The sequence below is a fragment of the Hyperoodon ampullatus genome, assembly GCF_949752795.1.
Source record: "Hyperoodon ampullatus genome assembly, chromosome: 10".
Lineage (NCBI taxonomy): Eukaryota > Metazoa > Chordata > Mammalia > Artiodactyla > Ziphiidae > Hyperoodon > Hyperoodon ampullatus.
Window position 1 is genome coordinate 66,739,796 of NC_136923.1, and position 17,994 is coordinate 66,757,789.

At 40.4% G+C, this 17,994-nt stretch overlaps 1 protein-coding gene across 3 annotated transcripts in view; it reads right to left on the reverse strand.

The window, feature by feature from the left end:
• The window catches only part of ILRUN (inflammation and lipid regulator with UBA-like and NBR1-like domains), a gene marked incomplete at its 5' end in the record, with an annotated part of 116,432 nt that overhangs the window by 17,469 nt on the left and 80,969 nt on the right, over nucleotides 1-17,994 (reverse strand). For 2 of the 3 annotated variants that reach the window (XM_079713618.1, XM_079713617.1), the window contains one exon: nucleotides 1,365-1,693. In XM_079713618.1, coding sequence (XP_079569744.1) covers nucleotides 1,365-1,693 — 329 coding nt within the window. The remainder of the gene's footprint in view (nucleotides 1-1,364; nucleotides 1,694-17,994) is intronic. The other variant, XM_079713619.1, reaches the window with a different exon arrangement.

A 17,994-nucleotide genomic window follows, 5' to 3' on the forward strand; every position in this document is an offset into this window, starting at 1 on the left:
TTCAAAGGACTTGCTTTAAGAGGACTGCTTAACTTAAGAAGAAAAGGAGGCTCCGATTTCTCTTTGGGGTCCAAGTGCCACATTATCAACGCATTACAGGCAACAGTCTTGTATATTGTCTCCAGTGAGAACCTTTTCTCTGTGGTTCTTGCAAATGCTATTTCTAAATGATTCTATAGAGTTCATGAAAAAAATTATGTAACATACCATGAGTTCATCAACCTCAAGAAATATCTCAATAGCCTCACCATAGCCCAGCCCTTCCAAAAAAGAGCAGCACGGCAGGACCTCAATTAAGGCTGGTAGGTAATCCATTCCGACAACCCCCACCACATATAAAGACCACATATAAAACACTGGTCAGAAAAATGCCATTCTTACACAGAGCGAGTTGTCCCTCAAATAAACATTATTTTTAAAAATTTGAGGGTGAATGCCAACACGAAGCAAGGAAAGACTTAACAGTTATACGATTATATAGGTGGGAGGCTGGGCCTAATACACCACATTATTAATCAGAGAAGAACGAACAGGAATGTTCACAGGCCCTGCCACACAAATCACCTACAACGGTTAGTGCTTAGCATCAGGGCTTTATTCAACCTACCAAAACCAACAACCAGGAACCATAGTCACCTTGGCGGAGTATGGAAGGTGCTGTTTAATCAGCAAGCATAGCGAAACAGATCAAGAAATCAAAAACCTAGAAGACTGTCTTAGAACAATCAGAATATTTAAAATCATGATTAACTCAACAAACAATTCTCTCACTTATTCCTCACATATGAAAAGTCAAAATATCACTTGGGCCACTCTGGGTTGTAGGTGAGATGTAGATAAGAGGCTGAAAAGACATCAACAAGAAGACATGCAAACTAGGTAAATAAAGTGGAAGCCCAACAACATTTGGATAGGATACAACAACATTAGGATAAATAATTGAGTTTGTCTATTTCCTCAGGAAAAACACCCCACCCAAAACCAAAAAAACACAGTAGGAACAAATTCCAAAGGTGTGCTGTTGCTCTACACTTGGTATACATTTACACTGGAAGAATGGCTGGTGATATTTTGACTTTTTTTTTTTTTTTTTTAATGCTAAAGGTAAAGAACTCTGTTCTTTCAGCACCCAAACCAGAGCAGAGAGACAGCAGTAAATTATAAATGTGGATGGAGTAACATCCACAGGACATGGAGATGGGGGAGGGGGGAGGGGAGAAGGGGTAGGTTTTTGTGCTGTTGCATTGGCAGGAGAGCTAAGCAGTCTTAAAGAACATTCTAGGCTTCTAGGTTTGCCATGAAGGAGTATCACAAATCCCAAGGCCCACCACCTACCCCTTCTCCTCTTCTCCGAGGGCACCTACCTTACTGTAAGTCACTACTGATAAGTTGTTTGCGTGACTGCTGGGGGACAGATTTACAGAGTTCTGTGAGAGTCTATTCTCATCTTGCTCGGTTTGGTCAGGAGCAGGAGCCCATGTGTTTTTGCTGATCGAGTCGAACTCGGAACCCCCAGGGTCTTTTAAGTTGTTTTCATCTGATTGTCGGTTCTTTTGGGGAGAGGCAAACGGGTTGAAGTTTCCTTCTACCTTGCGATGTGGCTGTGTGTTGAACTCCGTTTCAAAAGATGACAGCTGCTGCGTTACTCCTAAAAGTCCACCCACCTCCACACTGAGAATGACCCAGATGACATCTGAAACAAAAAGGCAATTCATGTCAATGCCAGGCATACCCTCAAGGCTCAAAGCAGCCACCACAGAGAACCCCAAACACCACCCAAACCATAAGAAATGTTCCTCTGCATGCTAGTTTAGAAGCTTACTGACAAAGTTATCCAGTACATTTGCATTGCATGCAGTTCTACATTTTTGGTAACGTCAAATTCATACTCTGGTACAAATTCAGCAGAGGTCTATGGTGAGACCCATGAAACTATCTGTAAAAAGGTTACTAGTTAATTTTGATGCATAACCATATTTTGGAAATCATTACTCCAGAGAACAATGATCAATATATAGAAACCCAAAAGCTATTTTTCCAGAATTACAAGCTTTTTGTGGTTTTTGCTTTATTTTGTACATGGTTAACTCAGAAAACTCAGGGCAGGCATAACTCGAGTCAAAAAAAATGCTTATAATTACTAAAACTGCAACTTATCAACCGCCCCCCACACTTTGGGGCAATTTAGAGTGACCTGCCCAAACTAGGACAACTGAAAGTAAAGAGAGAGTTATTACACCAGGACACAGGTGTAAGCCAGCACTAATCCTGACATATTAGAACAGATATCACCCTGGCTATTTTCACCATCTATGTGTTCAAAAGATACCAAAATTTAGTATGCCTGAGACTTTCTATTGATAAAATAATCCAATTTAATACCAACTTTGCCTTTCTGTCAGATAGGGAAACCCTACCATCTACATTGAAACCATAAGAGATTTGTTTTAAAAGATGCACCATAGGACTTTTGGTCATAATTCAGTTCTTTATTTCCTCAACTGTCAAAGCCACGGGTTCAAAAAGAAATGAATAAAGTAAGCGGCACTTCAATTTGATGTTCAGCACCTCAATTCAGAGAACAGTGGCATCTACTTTCCTGATGGAAGGTTTTCAAAAAGCAAGCTATAGAAAGGCCAAGAAGCTTTTAAGTGTGAACCTTGTTGAAAACAAATATGAAAAATAGTTCAGGCTCCTAAATAAGTGGTATAAGGTTGATAGGAAAAGGCAGATAAAACTTCATCAGTTAGCTACATGGAAATACAATAGTCCCCTTTACCCATGATTCACTTTTCATGGTTTCAGTTACCCATGTCAATGGTGGTCCAAAAATATTAAATGGAAAGTGCCAGAAGTAAACAATTCATAAGTTCTACATTGCGCACTGTTCTGAGTAGTGTGATGAAATCTCTCACTGTCCTGCTCCATCCTATCTGGATGTGAATCATCCCTTTGTCCATCGTATCCATGCTATATACGCTATCTGCTCGTTAGTCACTTAGTAGCTATCTAGGTTATCAGATCGACAATCACAATCGGGTACAGCACTGCTTGTATTCAAGTAACCCTTATGGTACTTAACAATGGCCCCAAAGCGCAAGAGTACTTCAGATACGCCAAAGAGAAGCCGTAAAGTGCTTCAAGTGAAAAGGTGAAAGTTCTCAACTGAATAAGGAAAGAAAAAAATCATACGCTAAATAAGGCTGCTAAAACCTATGGTAACAAATCTTCTATCCATCAAGTTGTGAAGAAAGAAAAAGGAAACTTGAGCCAGTTTTGCTGTCGCACTTCAAACTGCAAAAGTGAGAGCCACAGTGAGTGATAAGTGCTTAGTTAAGATGGAAAAGGCATTAAATTTGGACAATAAGATATTTTGAGAGAGACCACATTCTCATAACTTTGATTACAGTATATTGTTATAACTGTTCAACTGAATTATTAGTTATTGTTGTTAATCTCTTACTGTGCCTAATTTGTAAATTAGGCTTTATCATAGGTAGGTATGTATAGGAAAAAACACAGTATATATAGAGTTCAGTACTGTCTGTGGTTTCAACTTCCATACTAGGGGTGTCAGAGCATATGCCCCACAGATAAGTGGGGGACTACTGTATAATATGTAAGCCTAGAACAAATACACTAAAAAGGAAATTGAAGGAAACTAAGGAAAACTCTCTTGGGCTGTGTTTGTTCTCAATTTTCAATCTGGGTTCTACAGCTGAGGAAGGGGATCTTAAGTGTCAGATAGCCATAAATACTCGATTTAAGGTTAGTGATTTGGAAGCTGTATTAAGAACTTGGTTGTATCCAAACAACTATGAGCCAAAACCTTAGTAAGTAGAGATGCAGTGACATCTACTGTTCACTTCTATAATGAGCAACTCTTTTTACCTCCTGTGAAGAGGAAGAAAGCCACTAGCAGCACTAGTATGGATCACAGGAATGGGCATCCATCCCAGACACACTTACCATTAAAGCAAATGTGAATCTTTACGTAAACTAGTATCATAAAAGTTCAACCTGGGCTTCCCTGGTGGTGCAGTGGTTAAGAATCCGCCTGCCAAGGCAGGGGACACGGGTTCAAGCCCTGGTCCAGGAAGATATTACATGCCATGGAGCAACTAACCCTGTGCGCCACAACTACTGAGCCTGCGCTCTACAGCCTGCGGGCCACAACTACTGAAGCCCACGCACCTAGAGCCCATGCTCCACAACAAGAGAAGCCACTGCAGTGAGAAGCCCGCGCACTGCAACAAAGAGGAGCCCCGCTCGCCGCAACTAGAGAAAGTCCACGCACAGCAACCCAATGCAGCCCCAAATAAATAAAAATTAAAAAAATTATTAGGAAAAAAAAGAAAGTTCAACCTGCTGATTTAACACTGTAAACAAAGACAGGCAGAGTACCATTTCACTTAGAAATCTGTAACAGTGCCAGTAATGGTGGGTCAGATGACTTTCACTGAAGACTTGCTCAATCTCATAAACCAATATGATATGGGCCTTAAAAAACAATTCAATGGCAGGCAGCCTGAGGGAGACTCATTCTGTGCTCTCTTATTCTAGGCTTTCTAACCAAAGGCAACATTCTTTCACTCTACTATTCTTTTCTTCCAAGCGGATATGTCTTGTCTTTCAGTACATTAATTCCTACTTTTGTCTTCCACCCATCTGTTTTCCAAAATCCTTTTGTAAGTACATGGTATGTTTAGCATACTCAGCTATAGGTAACAGTCTTTGTTCTCTTAGCTCAGGAAACTAAATGCTTATGAGAAAGGACAGACTATTCTGAAGGCTGTTAGCAGTACGAGACTAATGACATTTCCCCCCTGGCTTTGAGAACTAAAGCTTCTTTAATATAACTCACTGGGCCTTATCATACTTAAAGCCACCACACCCTCTTCACCTTGGCTATTTTTCTGTACTGTTCACAGATTCTACATAGTAGCTGTAAAAGGAATGTCACTTAAGAAGTCACTGATTGGGCTTCCCTGGTGGCGCAGTGGTTGAGAGTCCGCCTGCCGATGCAGGGGACACGGGTTCGTGCCCCGGTCCGGGAAGATCCCACATGCCGTGGAGCGGCTGGGCCCGTGAGCCATGGCCACTGAGCCTGCGCATCCGGATCCTGTGCTCCGCAATGGGAGAGGCCACAACAGTGAGAGGCCCGCGTACCGCAAAAAAAAAAAAAAACAAGAAGTCACTGATTTATAAACACCAATAGTTAAAATTCCAGTTCTGATCCTCCAAAGTTACTATCATGATGGGTCATTATGAATAGTACACCATGCCTTCTACATGGTACTATCTGAGCCCTCCAGGTACTACCTATAGACCTCACATTTCGGAACATGTTCTTCCCACACATAGTGTGTGTGGGTTTCTTTTAATCAAACAATAAAAAGGATGAAGATGAGCCCAATAAGTTTATTTCAGAGGTTGACCATTTCCAATTCTTGTCATAACACCTTAATTACTAAGATTAAAACTGCCAGCCAGATATTTCACTATTGCTGATGATAAAATCACAGCTGTAAGGAATCTTAGGGGTCATCTAACAGAATTGCTTCACTTTCTAGATGAAGGATCTGAGGTCTGGAGGTAGAATTGATGGGCCTAAGATCAGACTTCAAGTTAGAAGTTGGCCATGATGATGACCAAGAACTTCCAGATCTTAGTATAGCTTTTAAAACCCACACTTGTTTCTTCTCAACAGGAATTTGGGAAGCCAAGTGCCCAGGGAACGAAACCTATAGTTAAGTCAGCCCCATTTTAGTATATTTACTGACAGACATATGAAACAAGAATGGTGTCCTAGAAAAGTAGCCAAGGAAGTAAAACCAAGTGCCAAGCCTACACAATCAGGGCTTAGTAAGCCAACCGAGAAACCAATTTTAGAATGTCTTGCCTTAAAGTAATTTTTTAAAAGCACCTGAGCCAGAACTTTGGAGCTAGAAGGTACTGTAAATATTATTTCATTCAACTTGTCCTTTTTACATATGATGAAACCTTTAATAATAAGTACAAACCTTATTAATAATAAGTATAAATTTCCTTTTGTAGAAATGTGTAATAAATTACTGAAGAGAGAACATAACCTTTTATTTCTTAAGTTTAGACTGTGAGAAGTGTAGAATAAAAGTAAAATATTTTACTTTGAGCCCAAGTCCATAATCTTAATCAATCATGCTGACATACAAAGACATCTCAGATTATGGTAAGAATATTAAAAACATTTGCATATATCTAAAAGCTAGCATCATGGGTCAAATCACATCATAATAAATGTAAACAAGCACCTATGATTTGTCCACTAAAATAGAATTGTTAAAAACAGTACAATATTAGAACTGGTAAATTTGTTTCTTGTGGGAATATAGCTTACAATATATGTACAGTAAGGGTACAGGTATACTGGGTTGAACAAATAAGTAAATGGATGGTGGGAGCAAGGTTTTTCGTTATCAAAGAAGGATATTACAGGAAAGCAAGCAAAGAAGGAATTCTAAAATAAACCCTGTGGTACTGGATTGAAGCCAGAGACATCAATATAAACGAAACAGAAACAATTATAGATATGTCTGTATACAAAGGTTGGTATGTATACACATACTATCTAGCTCTATCTGCTAAGACGGCCTAGAAGTAATGATACCCCCGTAGCAATGAACATACCTAGTGCTCAGTAGTTTCTAAATACTACTCTCCAATAAAAAGAACAAGGGCTTCTTGGAGAAATGGCTGATTCTAGGGCTGGGCGTGGAAAATATAAGAAAAGCCTGGAACATCTTGTTGTACCAGAAAGTAAGGAAGTGGTCAAAACACAAAAGGATAGGGGCAGGTTACAGGGATACAGGAGCCACCTGAAAGAGCTCCCTCTGGAGCTGGAACAATCTGGGCAACAAAATAAATAATGTAGCACTGGACTGTAACTCCAATTATAAAATAAATATACATGAGTATATTTATTAACTATGAGTCCATAGTTATATAAATAAATGAAGAAGTGACAAACTTCCTTACAAAGAATTCCAAATAATATATAAAGATACTCTCCCTTCCAAGAGGTGGAGCTTAATTCTATACACCCCCCAGGGACTTCCCTGGTGGTTCAGTGGGTAACACTCTGCACTCCCAATGCAGGGGGCCCGGGTTCAATCCCTGGTCGGGCAACTAGATCCCACATGCATGCCAAGACTAAGAGTTTTGCATGCTGCAACCAAAAAGAGGTCGCATGTTGCAAGACCCGGCAGGGCATAAATAAATAAATATTTTAAAAAATAACAAAATTCTATACACCCTCCAACCCACTCTATCTTAGTGATAGAGTAGGGAAAGAGAAAAGGAGTAACTTTACAGTGGAGAAACTGGCAAACTATTCAACCTAGTGACCAAGGTTAATATCACCAGCGATGTTATGCAAATATCAAGTACCCTCCACCCCCACAGGGCACTTCACCTTCACAGTATTCTTCCCCAAACCCATAATATCAGTCTAACCATGTGGAAAACAACAGATAAGCTCAGATTGGGGGACATTATAAAGCAGGGGTCCCCAACCCCCAGGCCACAGACCGGTACCTGTCCATGGCCTATTAGGAACTGGGCTGCACAGCAGGAGGTGAATGGCAGGTAAGCAAGCGAAGCTTCATCTGTATTTACAGCCACTCCCCATCGCTCGCATTACAGCCTGAGCTCCGCCTCCTGTCAGATCAGTGGCGGCATTAGATTCTCAGAGGGGCACGAACCTTACTGTGAACTGCACATGCGAGGGATCTAGGCTGTGTGCTCCTTATGAGAATCTAATGCCTGATGATCTGAGGTGGAGCTGAGGCGGTGATGCTAGCACTGGGGAGCGGCTGCAAATACAGATTATCATTAGCAGAGAGGTTGGACTGCACAGAGACCATATCTTGCAGACTCATATCAAAACCCTATCAGTGAGTGGCAAGTGAAAACGAGCTCAGGGCTCCCACTGATTCTGCATTATGGCGAGTTGTATAATTATTTCATTACATATTACAATGTAATAATAACAGAAATAAAGTGCACAATAAATGTAATGTGCTTGAATCATCCCAAAACCACAGCCACCCCCATCCGTGGAAAAATTGTCTTCCACAAAACTGGTCCCTGGTGCCAAAAAGGTTGAGGTCCGCTGTTATAAAGGATACTTTATATAAAGGATACTTGCCAGTATTCCTCAAAACTATCAGGGGTCATGAAAAACACAGAAAAGACTGAGAAATTGTTACAGACCAGAGGAGACTGGGAGACATGACAACTAAGTGCAATATGGGACCCTAGACTGGTTTCTGGAACAGAAGAGTCCTGAGTGGAAAAACTGATGAAATCTAAATAAAGTTTGCAGTTGAGTTCATAGTAATGTACAAATGTTGATGTCTTCATTCTAGCAAGTGTGCCATGATCATGTAAGATGCTAACAATGGGGGAAACTGGGTATATGGGAACTTTGTATCACCTCTGAAACTTTACTGTAAATCTAAAATTGTTCCAAAGTAAAGTTTACTAAAAGAAATTAGTATAGCATTAAAAAAGTGTACTTTCAAACACTAAGAGGTAAAGCTGTAACGGAGCCAACACAAACAATTCTCTCTGTAGTGAAGTGACTATAAAGGAGAGTTCTTTGATCTAGCAGGGGGTAGAACAAGGTTGTAGCAGGGCGGGCAGGAGGGGCTGTCACGCGCTCAATTCTTCAGAGGCCTCAAAAAGACCACATCATCAACTGGACACACAAGTCATTCCCATCTGCAGGGAGATCTTGCCCTTCCAGTGCAACCCCTTCTCAGCAGTGCAGTAAGGACATTAACAGTCTTCAAACAGGCTGCACAAATGAACCATCTTGATGTGGATGTTCGGCTGTAGCTGCCTGACTAGTTCCAGAGCCTGCCTCTGGCCTACAGAAGATGCAAATGGAAGCCACAAAAAGCAAGCAATAAACTGCCACATTAATAGGTTCCACTTGGTCTGGGTTTCTGAAGGGGAAAGGTAGGGGACTCGGGAAAGCACCACCTTCAAAAATCCAGTTTACAAGGACACCTCAAAGTAATTCCAACTGTGGTTAGGACTGAAATCTTATAGGCTTCTGATGTCTAGAGCAACTACCTTGGGCTCGTCCCTAAGAGCTGTAAGAGCACCAGGAGACACAGGCTAGCTTTAGCCTGCATGTACCTACAAGATTACCAGGGAGGCCACTTCTAGATTTGGAGGTTGCAAATTCAAATCCTTCCTAAAGCTCATCTTCATAGCACAACAGGAACCCCACATTTCCCCTGAGAATTAAGAAACAACTTGGGTCTGTAGAGGTAAACAGGCTCTAGTCAGCTGCTGGGCTACAAGCTACGGGCTCACATTTCATTTCTAGAGTAGGAAGGCTGGATATGTGCTGCCTGGCTTCAGTGAGAGAGGCTTGAGAGAGTCTGAGCACTGGTAAACTAGTGGCCTGAAACATGCCCCGACAGTAAGTAGTGCAAAGGTCAACATTACGAGTATCTCATTTTGTGTCTGTCTCTTCCCAGTCTCAACTTCCAGTCTGTTTTTCTACACTGTTTACTCAACACATGCCTGGCTCTCATGACACCTGCCCAGGCACTCAGATACTTTCACTATCTATGAACACAACACCTACCTCAGCATTTATGGGGGAAGACGGGACAACCAGACTCCAGTTCATTAGCTCCTCAGAGGACAACTCCTGATTTCTGGGGCCCAGGCCCCATCTACAGCAGAGTGACTGTTGAAGGGCTGCCTCTACTCAGCTCTGCTTCCCTACCCATTCTCACTCCCCCCCCCCCATCTTGACACAGTGTGCATTAAAGACTTATTCCTTAGTTTCATATTATTCTCAGGAATTTCATTTTAAAATGCAAATGCCCCCTAAAGGAACATATTAAGCTACATTAACTCCATTATCAGATCAACCAACGGGCACATGTTCACCAAGGGGAGAAGATAAAGAGAAGCCCAGGAAAGAGCACTGGAAGCCTGGATGAGACAAGACAGTGAGGAGTCCCCAGTGCCCATAATAGGAAGAGGGGCTCAGAAAGAAAAGCAGAAATGGCAACAAAAAAGAGACTACTACTCTTCACAATTTTTTCAAATCATGCCCTATTTAATAATCATGAGGGACTTCCCTGGTGGCACAGTGGCTAAGAATCCGCCTGCCAATGCAGGGGACACGGGTTCAAGCCCTGGTCTAGGAAGATCCCACATGCCGCGGAGTAACTAAGCCCTTGCACCAAAACTACTGAGCCTGCGCTCTAGAGCCCGCGAGTCACAACTACTGAGCCCGCGCAGCGAGAGCCCGTGCTCTGCAACAAGAGAAGCACCCGCACCGCAGTGAAGACCCAATGCAGACAAGACAAAAACAAAAAACAAAAAAAAACCCATGAGCTTTTGCCTTAACTTGTGTGTGTGGCGGGGGTGGGGGGGCAGGTAATCGTGATCATTGAATCACTTAGTTATTTACTTCAGGTCTGAGGAAATAAGGATCCCTACTTCCCAAACCCAGTAAAATCAGTGCCATGAAACAAAGTGAAAACATGTCTGAGACAAAAGATGAAATCAGCTCAGAATGGGGAAAAAAACCAAAACTGCCATTAATCGGGCTGGGAGGACAGACACAGATAAAGGCAGGTACAAAGATAATAGGAAACACTATTTCTCCCAAGGTCATACAGCAGCTGTTAAATGCTATAATGACCCTCTCTGAGTGGCTACTGCTTTCTTACCAACGATGTCCCCAGACCAGCTTTGTTACAGCCATCTATTACTAAGGATACCCAACTGCCACCCACGACAGCACCCAAGCCCTAATTAATCCTCACTTCTAGTCCTGCCTCAGAAACAGCAGCCAATCCAAAATTGATCCCACTTCCCTAGAGCCTCCTCAGAATCGTTCAGCAGGAACCCAATCTTACAGAAGCTGCTTCCCTCCTCCCTCTTACCGCACGGCATCCCACAGGTCACCTGGAGTGCCTTCCCTCACCACGTATGTCTATCTGGTTTTTTCAGACTAAAGCCTTGTTTCAGGTGATCTCTGAACCCAGACGCCTTCCTCTCTTCCCCCTCCCAGCCTCAACTCCTAGAAGCAGAGACTCCACCCCTTCCTACCAGTCTTCCCTTCCTGTACAACTGCCCTCCCCACCAGCTGATAACATAAGGAAAGAGGAGTGAATTCAAGGATAAGGAGGTCAAAAAAAGAAAGAAGGAGCAGCCCCAAGAATAAAGAAAAACTAGGAGTATATAGTATTCTAGAAGCCTAATGACAAAAGTGTTTCAAGGGAAACAGAGTTATTAAGTGGGTCCAATGCAGCTAATAAATCAAGTAAGTTGAAAACTGAGAACAAAGCACTGGATGTAGTATCATGCAGGTCACTGGTGATTTTGAAAAGAGCAGCAGTTTTAGTGGTATGGTAGGGACAGAAGCCTGAACGGAAAAAATTCGTGAGACTAGGAAACAGGAGGTGGAGATAGCCATTACTGATACTAAATGTTCGAAGGACTTCTGCTATGAAAGAGAGCAGAGAAATGGGGAAGAAGCTGGAGGAGGAAAATTAATAATATTACATTATATGTAAAAGCAAGAATTTTTTTAATCAATCCAATCTATAGTTGTTTCAAGGCATGTAAAACAATAATGTGTGCCAATATTACATCTCCAAAGGATTTTTAAAAATTTTTTATTTTATATTGGAAGAAGTTTAAAATAACTCAAATGTCCATCAGTGGGGACTAAGCTAGAAAAATGAAGACATATCTACCTGAGGGGATATGCCACAGCCATAAAAAGGAATGAATGTTTCTACAGTGATCTCTAGAATATAATTATGAAGTGAAAAAAAGTAAGATGCAGATCAATATCTATAGTTATGACACTTCTTTGTAAGAAAAAGGACACATTTATATACATTTGCTGGTGTCTGCAAAACAAAACAAAATGCAACACTGAATGGATAATCTATAAATGAATAAATAAAAATGAGCACCTATAGGAGGAGGAAGGCACTATCTGAAGGGGACAGAACAGGAGGGAGACCTTTCTAAATATATCATTCCTAAATTGAGACTTAGGATAATAGAAATGTTCTACATACTCAAGAAAAAAAAAACAAACCCAACACACTAGGTCAAAGGGGGACAAGAGTAAGAATTGGAGATTAAAAATAATTTTCCTAGGATGGTAATTGACACAGGATAGGTGCTCAATAGAAAATTATTTTTTTAAAAAACAAAGGAAATTATTTATGCAGAAGTACTTAGCAGTGTGACATTAAAAAAAATGTTTACTGTGTTGCACTGTTGGAAGTTAGATTCAATGCTAACAGTAATGTCTGATGATTGCCTATGTCTAACTGTCACTGGAGGACTCTACCAATAACAGTAAAACAGGTTTCCTATATAAAATCTAAGAGTTTATGATACCTATAAAAAGGGAACATAATCTTTAATCCTCCTCTTCATTCACTAGTTTCACTGAAAGTAAATAAAGCACCAAACCCTTACTCTAAAGAACTGGCAATTAAAGGTAAAGAATTAAGCATTTAATCTAGCCTTATTTGTAAAACTGAATTGCAGGAAAATAAGTCATTGTTGATAAATAAATGTTTCCTCCACCCAAAACTACTCTAGCTAGTATATGTGGGAAAAAATTGCCACTTTGTAACCCCTAATTGAAATGATTCAAGCAATAATCAATGAACAAAACCATTAGACAAAAGGTTGGTTGATGGGGAGGACCTTTGGAGGGATCAGGCTGTCACCACTTGAACCCTTTGATTGATCTCAGCATCACTAAGAGCCAAATAATTTTGAAAAAGAAGTACAAAGTTAGAGATCTCACACTTCTTGATTTCAAAACTTACTACAAAACTACAGTAATCAAAATAGTGTGGTACTGGCAGAAAGACAGAGATATAGACCATGGAATAGAATGGAGAGCTCAAAAATAAATTCACTCACATTTATGGTCAAATGATTTTTGACAAGAATACTAAGAGCATTCAATGGGGAAGGGAAGTCTTTTCAACAAATGGTATTGAGAAAACTGGATATCCACATGCAAAAACATGAATTTGGATCCTTACCTTACACCATATACAAAAATTAACTCAAAATGGATCAAAGATCTAAACGTACAAACTAAACCTCTGAGAGAAAACAGAAGGAAAACTTCATGACACTGGATTTGGAAGTGATTTCTTGGATTTGACTCCAAAAGCACAGGCAACCAAAGAAAAAAGATAAACTTGACTACATCAAAATTAAAACTTTTGTGCATCAAAGGACACAATCAACAGAGTGCAAAGGCAAACACCGAATGGAGAAAATATTTACAAATCAATATCTGATAATGGGCAAATATCCAAAATATATAAAGAACTCCTACAAAATAAAACTAATAACCTGATTTTAAAATGGGCAAAGGGCTTTTTGCCTCGCTGCATACGAGAAAGCAAGATGGGTCACCAGCAGCTCTAATGAAACCATCCAAGAAAATCAGGCCAGGGTTCTTGCTCTTGCTGCATCTGCTCAAACCTGCACAGTCTGATCCAAAAGTACAGCCTCAATATGTACCACCAGTGTTTCCAACAGTACACGAAGGATATAGGCTTCATTAAGTTGGACTAAGCCAACTTCTTGAATGGGTCATCCAGGACATCTACCTTACCACAGAAAGAATGCTAGCTCTTTGTACATTAAAACAAAAACCCTTTACAATTGTGAGAGTTTTAATGTGAATGGAATAGTCAACTGTCAATAGTCAATAGTCAATCTCCTTTTAAAAATTTACTATTATCTTCTCAACGGATTCATCTTCAAGATATGTGGCTTATTTTCCTTCCGTTATATAAAAGTATTCACGCTGGAGTGAAAAATGGGCAAAGGACGTGAATAAATTGAAGGACCTAAAAGCACAGGTAAAGATGTTCGATATCATTCATCATTAGGGAACTACAAATCAAAACCATAATGAGATACTACCTCACACTCATTAGGATGGCTACTGTCAAAAAAACAGAAACTAACAAGTCTGGGCAAGGATGTGGAGAAACTGGAACCCTTGCACACTGGTGGGAAGGTAAAATGGTACAGCCACTATGGAAACCAGTATGGCATTTCCTTAAAAAATTAAAAATAGAATTGCCATATGGTCCAGCAATCCCATTTCTAGGTATATACCCAAAAGAACTAAAAGCAGAGTTTCAAAGAGATATTTGTATACCCGTTTTCATAACAGCATTATTCATAATACCAAAAGGTAGAAGCAATCGAAGTGTACATTGATAGATAAATGATTTTAAAACTGTGGGATATACATACAATGGATCATTCAGCCTTGTAAAGTTGGAAAATTCTCAACCATGTTACAACTTGGATGAACTTTTAACATGAACTGAAATAAAAGCCAGTCACAAAAGGGCAAAAACTGTGTGATACCACTTATATGAGGTACCCAGATAGTCAAATTCAGCGACAGGAAGTAGAATGGTGGCTGTCAGGGCCTGGAGGGACAGGGAGAAGACGAGTTATTATTTAATAGGTACAGAGTTTCAGTTTTGCAAGAGTTCTGGAGATAGATGGTGATGATGGCTGTATAACAAATGTGAACGAGCTTAATGCCACTGACCTGTATACTTAAAAATGGTTAAGATGGTAAATTGTTATGTGTATTTCACCACAATTCAAACAAACAAAACCCTGAGGCCCAGTAACTTTAAATTAGTTGCTCAAGGTCAATCACTAATATATTATGTGTCAGAATCAAAACCAGAAGTCAGATCTATTAACTCCTGGACTAGTACTTATCTATAACATCAGGCAGCACTTTCCCCCCACCCCTGGTCAGTTTTGAGTGTTCCGCCAACCAGGAAAGAGCGAGTACTTACGGAGACAAATATTCCTGGCAGAAAAGATGGAAATATTAACATCTTAATAATTTGAAATTTTATAGCCTACTAATAAAGTATAACTGAGTGGATGATAGCACAATTGCAGAAAATATAGCATGAAAGTATGTTTAAGCAACTTAAATTGTTTAAGCAACTTAAATTGCTAATTTAAATCTCAAAGTATAATTATGTTTTAAGGGTAACACAGGGAATCAAAACTATAGCACATTAAGAGCCAAACGTATGTAACTGGCAAAAAATATACAGATTAAAACTGGCATTTTAGGGTCTCCCTGGTGGCGCAGTGGTTGGGAGTCCGCCTGCCGGTGCAGGGGACACAGGTTCGTGCCCTGGTCCTGGAGGATCCCGCATGCCGCGGAGCAGCTGGGCCCGTGAGCCATGGCCACTGGGCCTGCGCGTCCCGAGCCTGTGTTCCGCAACGGCAGAGGCCACAACAGTGAGAGGCCTGCGTACCGCAAAAAAACCCAAAAAACAAACAAACAAAAAAAACTGTCATTTTAACAATCATTTTGCATTAACTTTGAAAAGCACTTAAATGTAACATTGGATAAAAGGGCTTAACATTTAAATATTGTCCATTTTACATGCAAATAGGGAGAAAAATGGCTCGAATTCTCATTCCTTCACTACTTCTGCTGCATTTCTCAACCAATCTGGTTGTGACACACTTGGTGCTTGCTTCTTCATATCTGTAGTATTTTTACCAAAGGGTAATTTAAAATAGAATATTTGAACAGAAGAAGTACTTCCAAGTATTTAGTTCAAGAACCAGGAAAGTCAAATTTTAGACTAGCAACTGATTTACTTAATTCAACCTTAAGTAGTTCCATTAAAAAAAGAGAGAAAAAGGTCTGTTCTTCTTGGTACATGTGCTTTAAAGTAAGGTTTAACTTAGGACTCTGATATCTTTCTGCAGAGGTACTATGTATGTTTTGAATACTAAAAAGCATAATAACAAGACATAGCCCCATCTGTCTTTTTTAAGAAACTCAAACGCTATCTTTGACATAATCATGGACAAAAAGGGTAGAACAGCATCACTGATGGTAATTAGTTATCCTTGGTGAGATCTCTGATAATGTACTACATCAACTCTCCCTTCCCCCTCCTCCTAAAAGAGGATGGGCTTTGTTTGTGGCTTCAGGGAAACTGCTCCCAGTCAACATCATCATCCTAGCTGGACCAATGTGAGAACTAGCAAAACAAAGAAAATAGATACCCCTCCCCCTCAACATTCTCTCCAAAGAGAACTACATTACAGACGTCACATTCACTGACAAGTCAGAGTCAGACAGAGACAAAGCAGAACGTCTTCATTCTCCTTTCATTTCTCTCATTTTTCACTTTCTTCATCTCTTTGGTCCTACCCAATCTTCCTAAGTATACCTTCCTCTTCATTTCCACTGCAGGCCCTTATTAACAGGCCAAAAATTTCCCTGGCTTGAATCTGGGCACAGAGCTTTGAGGAAACCAATGACTATTCATCCCTAGACTGAAGTAGCAGCATCCACACACAGGGGGTCTTGGGACTCACTCATGGCCATCGGGACTTCCCAGTCCTACAAAGGGAGCCACCCTCGCCACCCTCTCACAGCAGAGGTACAGTGCATTGGGCCTTTTAGTCTGGGCCATGACATTCTGCTGCTCATCTCTCTTCCAGATGACCTGTGGGTGTAAATATTCTTCAGAGTACCAACACCTTCAATCTACCTCCCACTCTTTTGCACACAGAACCCTCAACTCATGCCAAACTGCATTAGTCATGCTCAACCAGAGTTTATGCTTATTTACTGCAATCTGGAAATGTGATACCCTGTCACCAATCTGAATCTTTTTAGTTAAAATACTGCATATCTGGGAAAGCCTCTTCAGACACCATTTGACCTAGAAAGTTACTATTTCCTAATGTTTACTATTTTTTATTATTGAAAATAAGTTTTAATAGACTTCATTATTTTTAAGACTTTATTTTTAGAAGATGTAGGTTCACAGCAAAACTGAGAATATACTCTCTGCCTCCACATACATAAAATCTCCTTTACTATCAATATCCCACATAAAAGTGCTGTATTTGTTACAACTGATCAATCTACACAGACACATCATTATCATCCAAAGTCCATAGTTTACGTCAGAGTTCACTCTTGTGTTGCACATTCTATGGGTTTTAATAAATGTATAATGACATGTTTCCATCATTATAGTATCACAGAATAGTTTCACTGCCCTAAAAATCCTCTGTGCTCTGTCTATTCATCCCTCCCTCCCCTAGCCCCTGGCAACCACTGTTTCCACAGTTTTGCGTTTTCTATAATATTATATAGTTGGAATCATTCGGTATGTACCCTTTTCAGATTGGTTTCTTTCACATAGAAATACGCACTTAAGGGTGTTCTGTATCTTTTCATAAAGTGAAAGCTCATTTCTTTTTTGTGCTGGATAGTATTCCCCTGTCTAGATGTACCAAAGTTTATTTATCCATTCACCTACTGAAGGATGTTTTGATTGCTTCCAAGTTTTGGCAGTTATGAATATAAGTGCTATAAATATGGTAAGAATATTTTAGTTTTGTAAGAAACTGCCAAACTGGGCTTCCCTGGTGGCGCAGTGGTTGAGAGTCCGCCTGCTGATGCAGGGGACACAGGTTCGTGCCCCGGTCTGGGAAGATCCCACATGCCGCGGAGCGTCTGGGCCCGTGAGCCATGGCTGCTGAGCCTGCACGCCTGGAGCCTGTGCTCCGCAATGGGAGAGGCCACAACAGTGAGAGGCCCGCATACAGCAAAAAAAAAAAAAGAAAGAAAAAAAAAAAGAAACTGCCAAACTGCCTAACAAAGTGACTGTACCACTTTGCATTCTCACCAGCAATAAATGAGAGTTTCTGTTGCTCCACATTCTTGTCAGCATTTGGCATTGTCAGTGTTCCAGATTTTAGCCATTCTAACAGGTAGGTAGTGGTAACTTATTTTAATTTGCAACTCTCTAATGACATAATGTTGAACATCTTTTTATATGCTTATTTGCACCTGTATATCTTCTTCGGTGAGATGTCAGTTCAACTTTTTGCTTG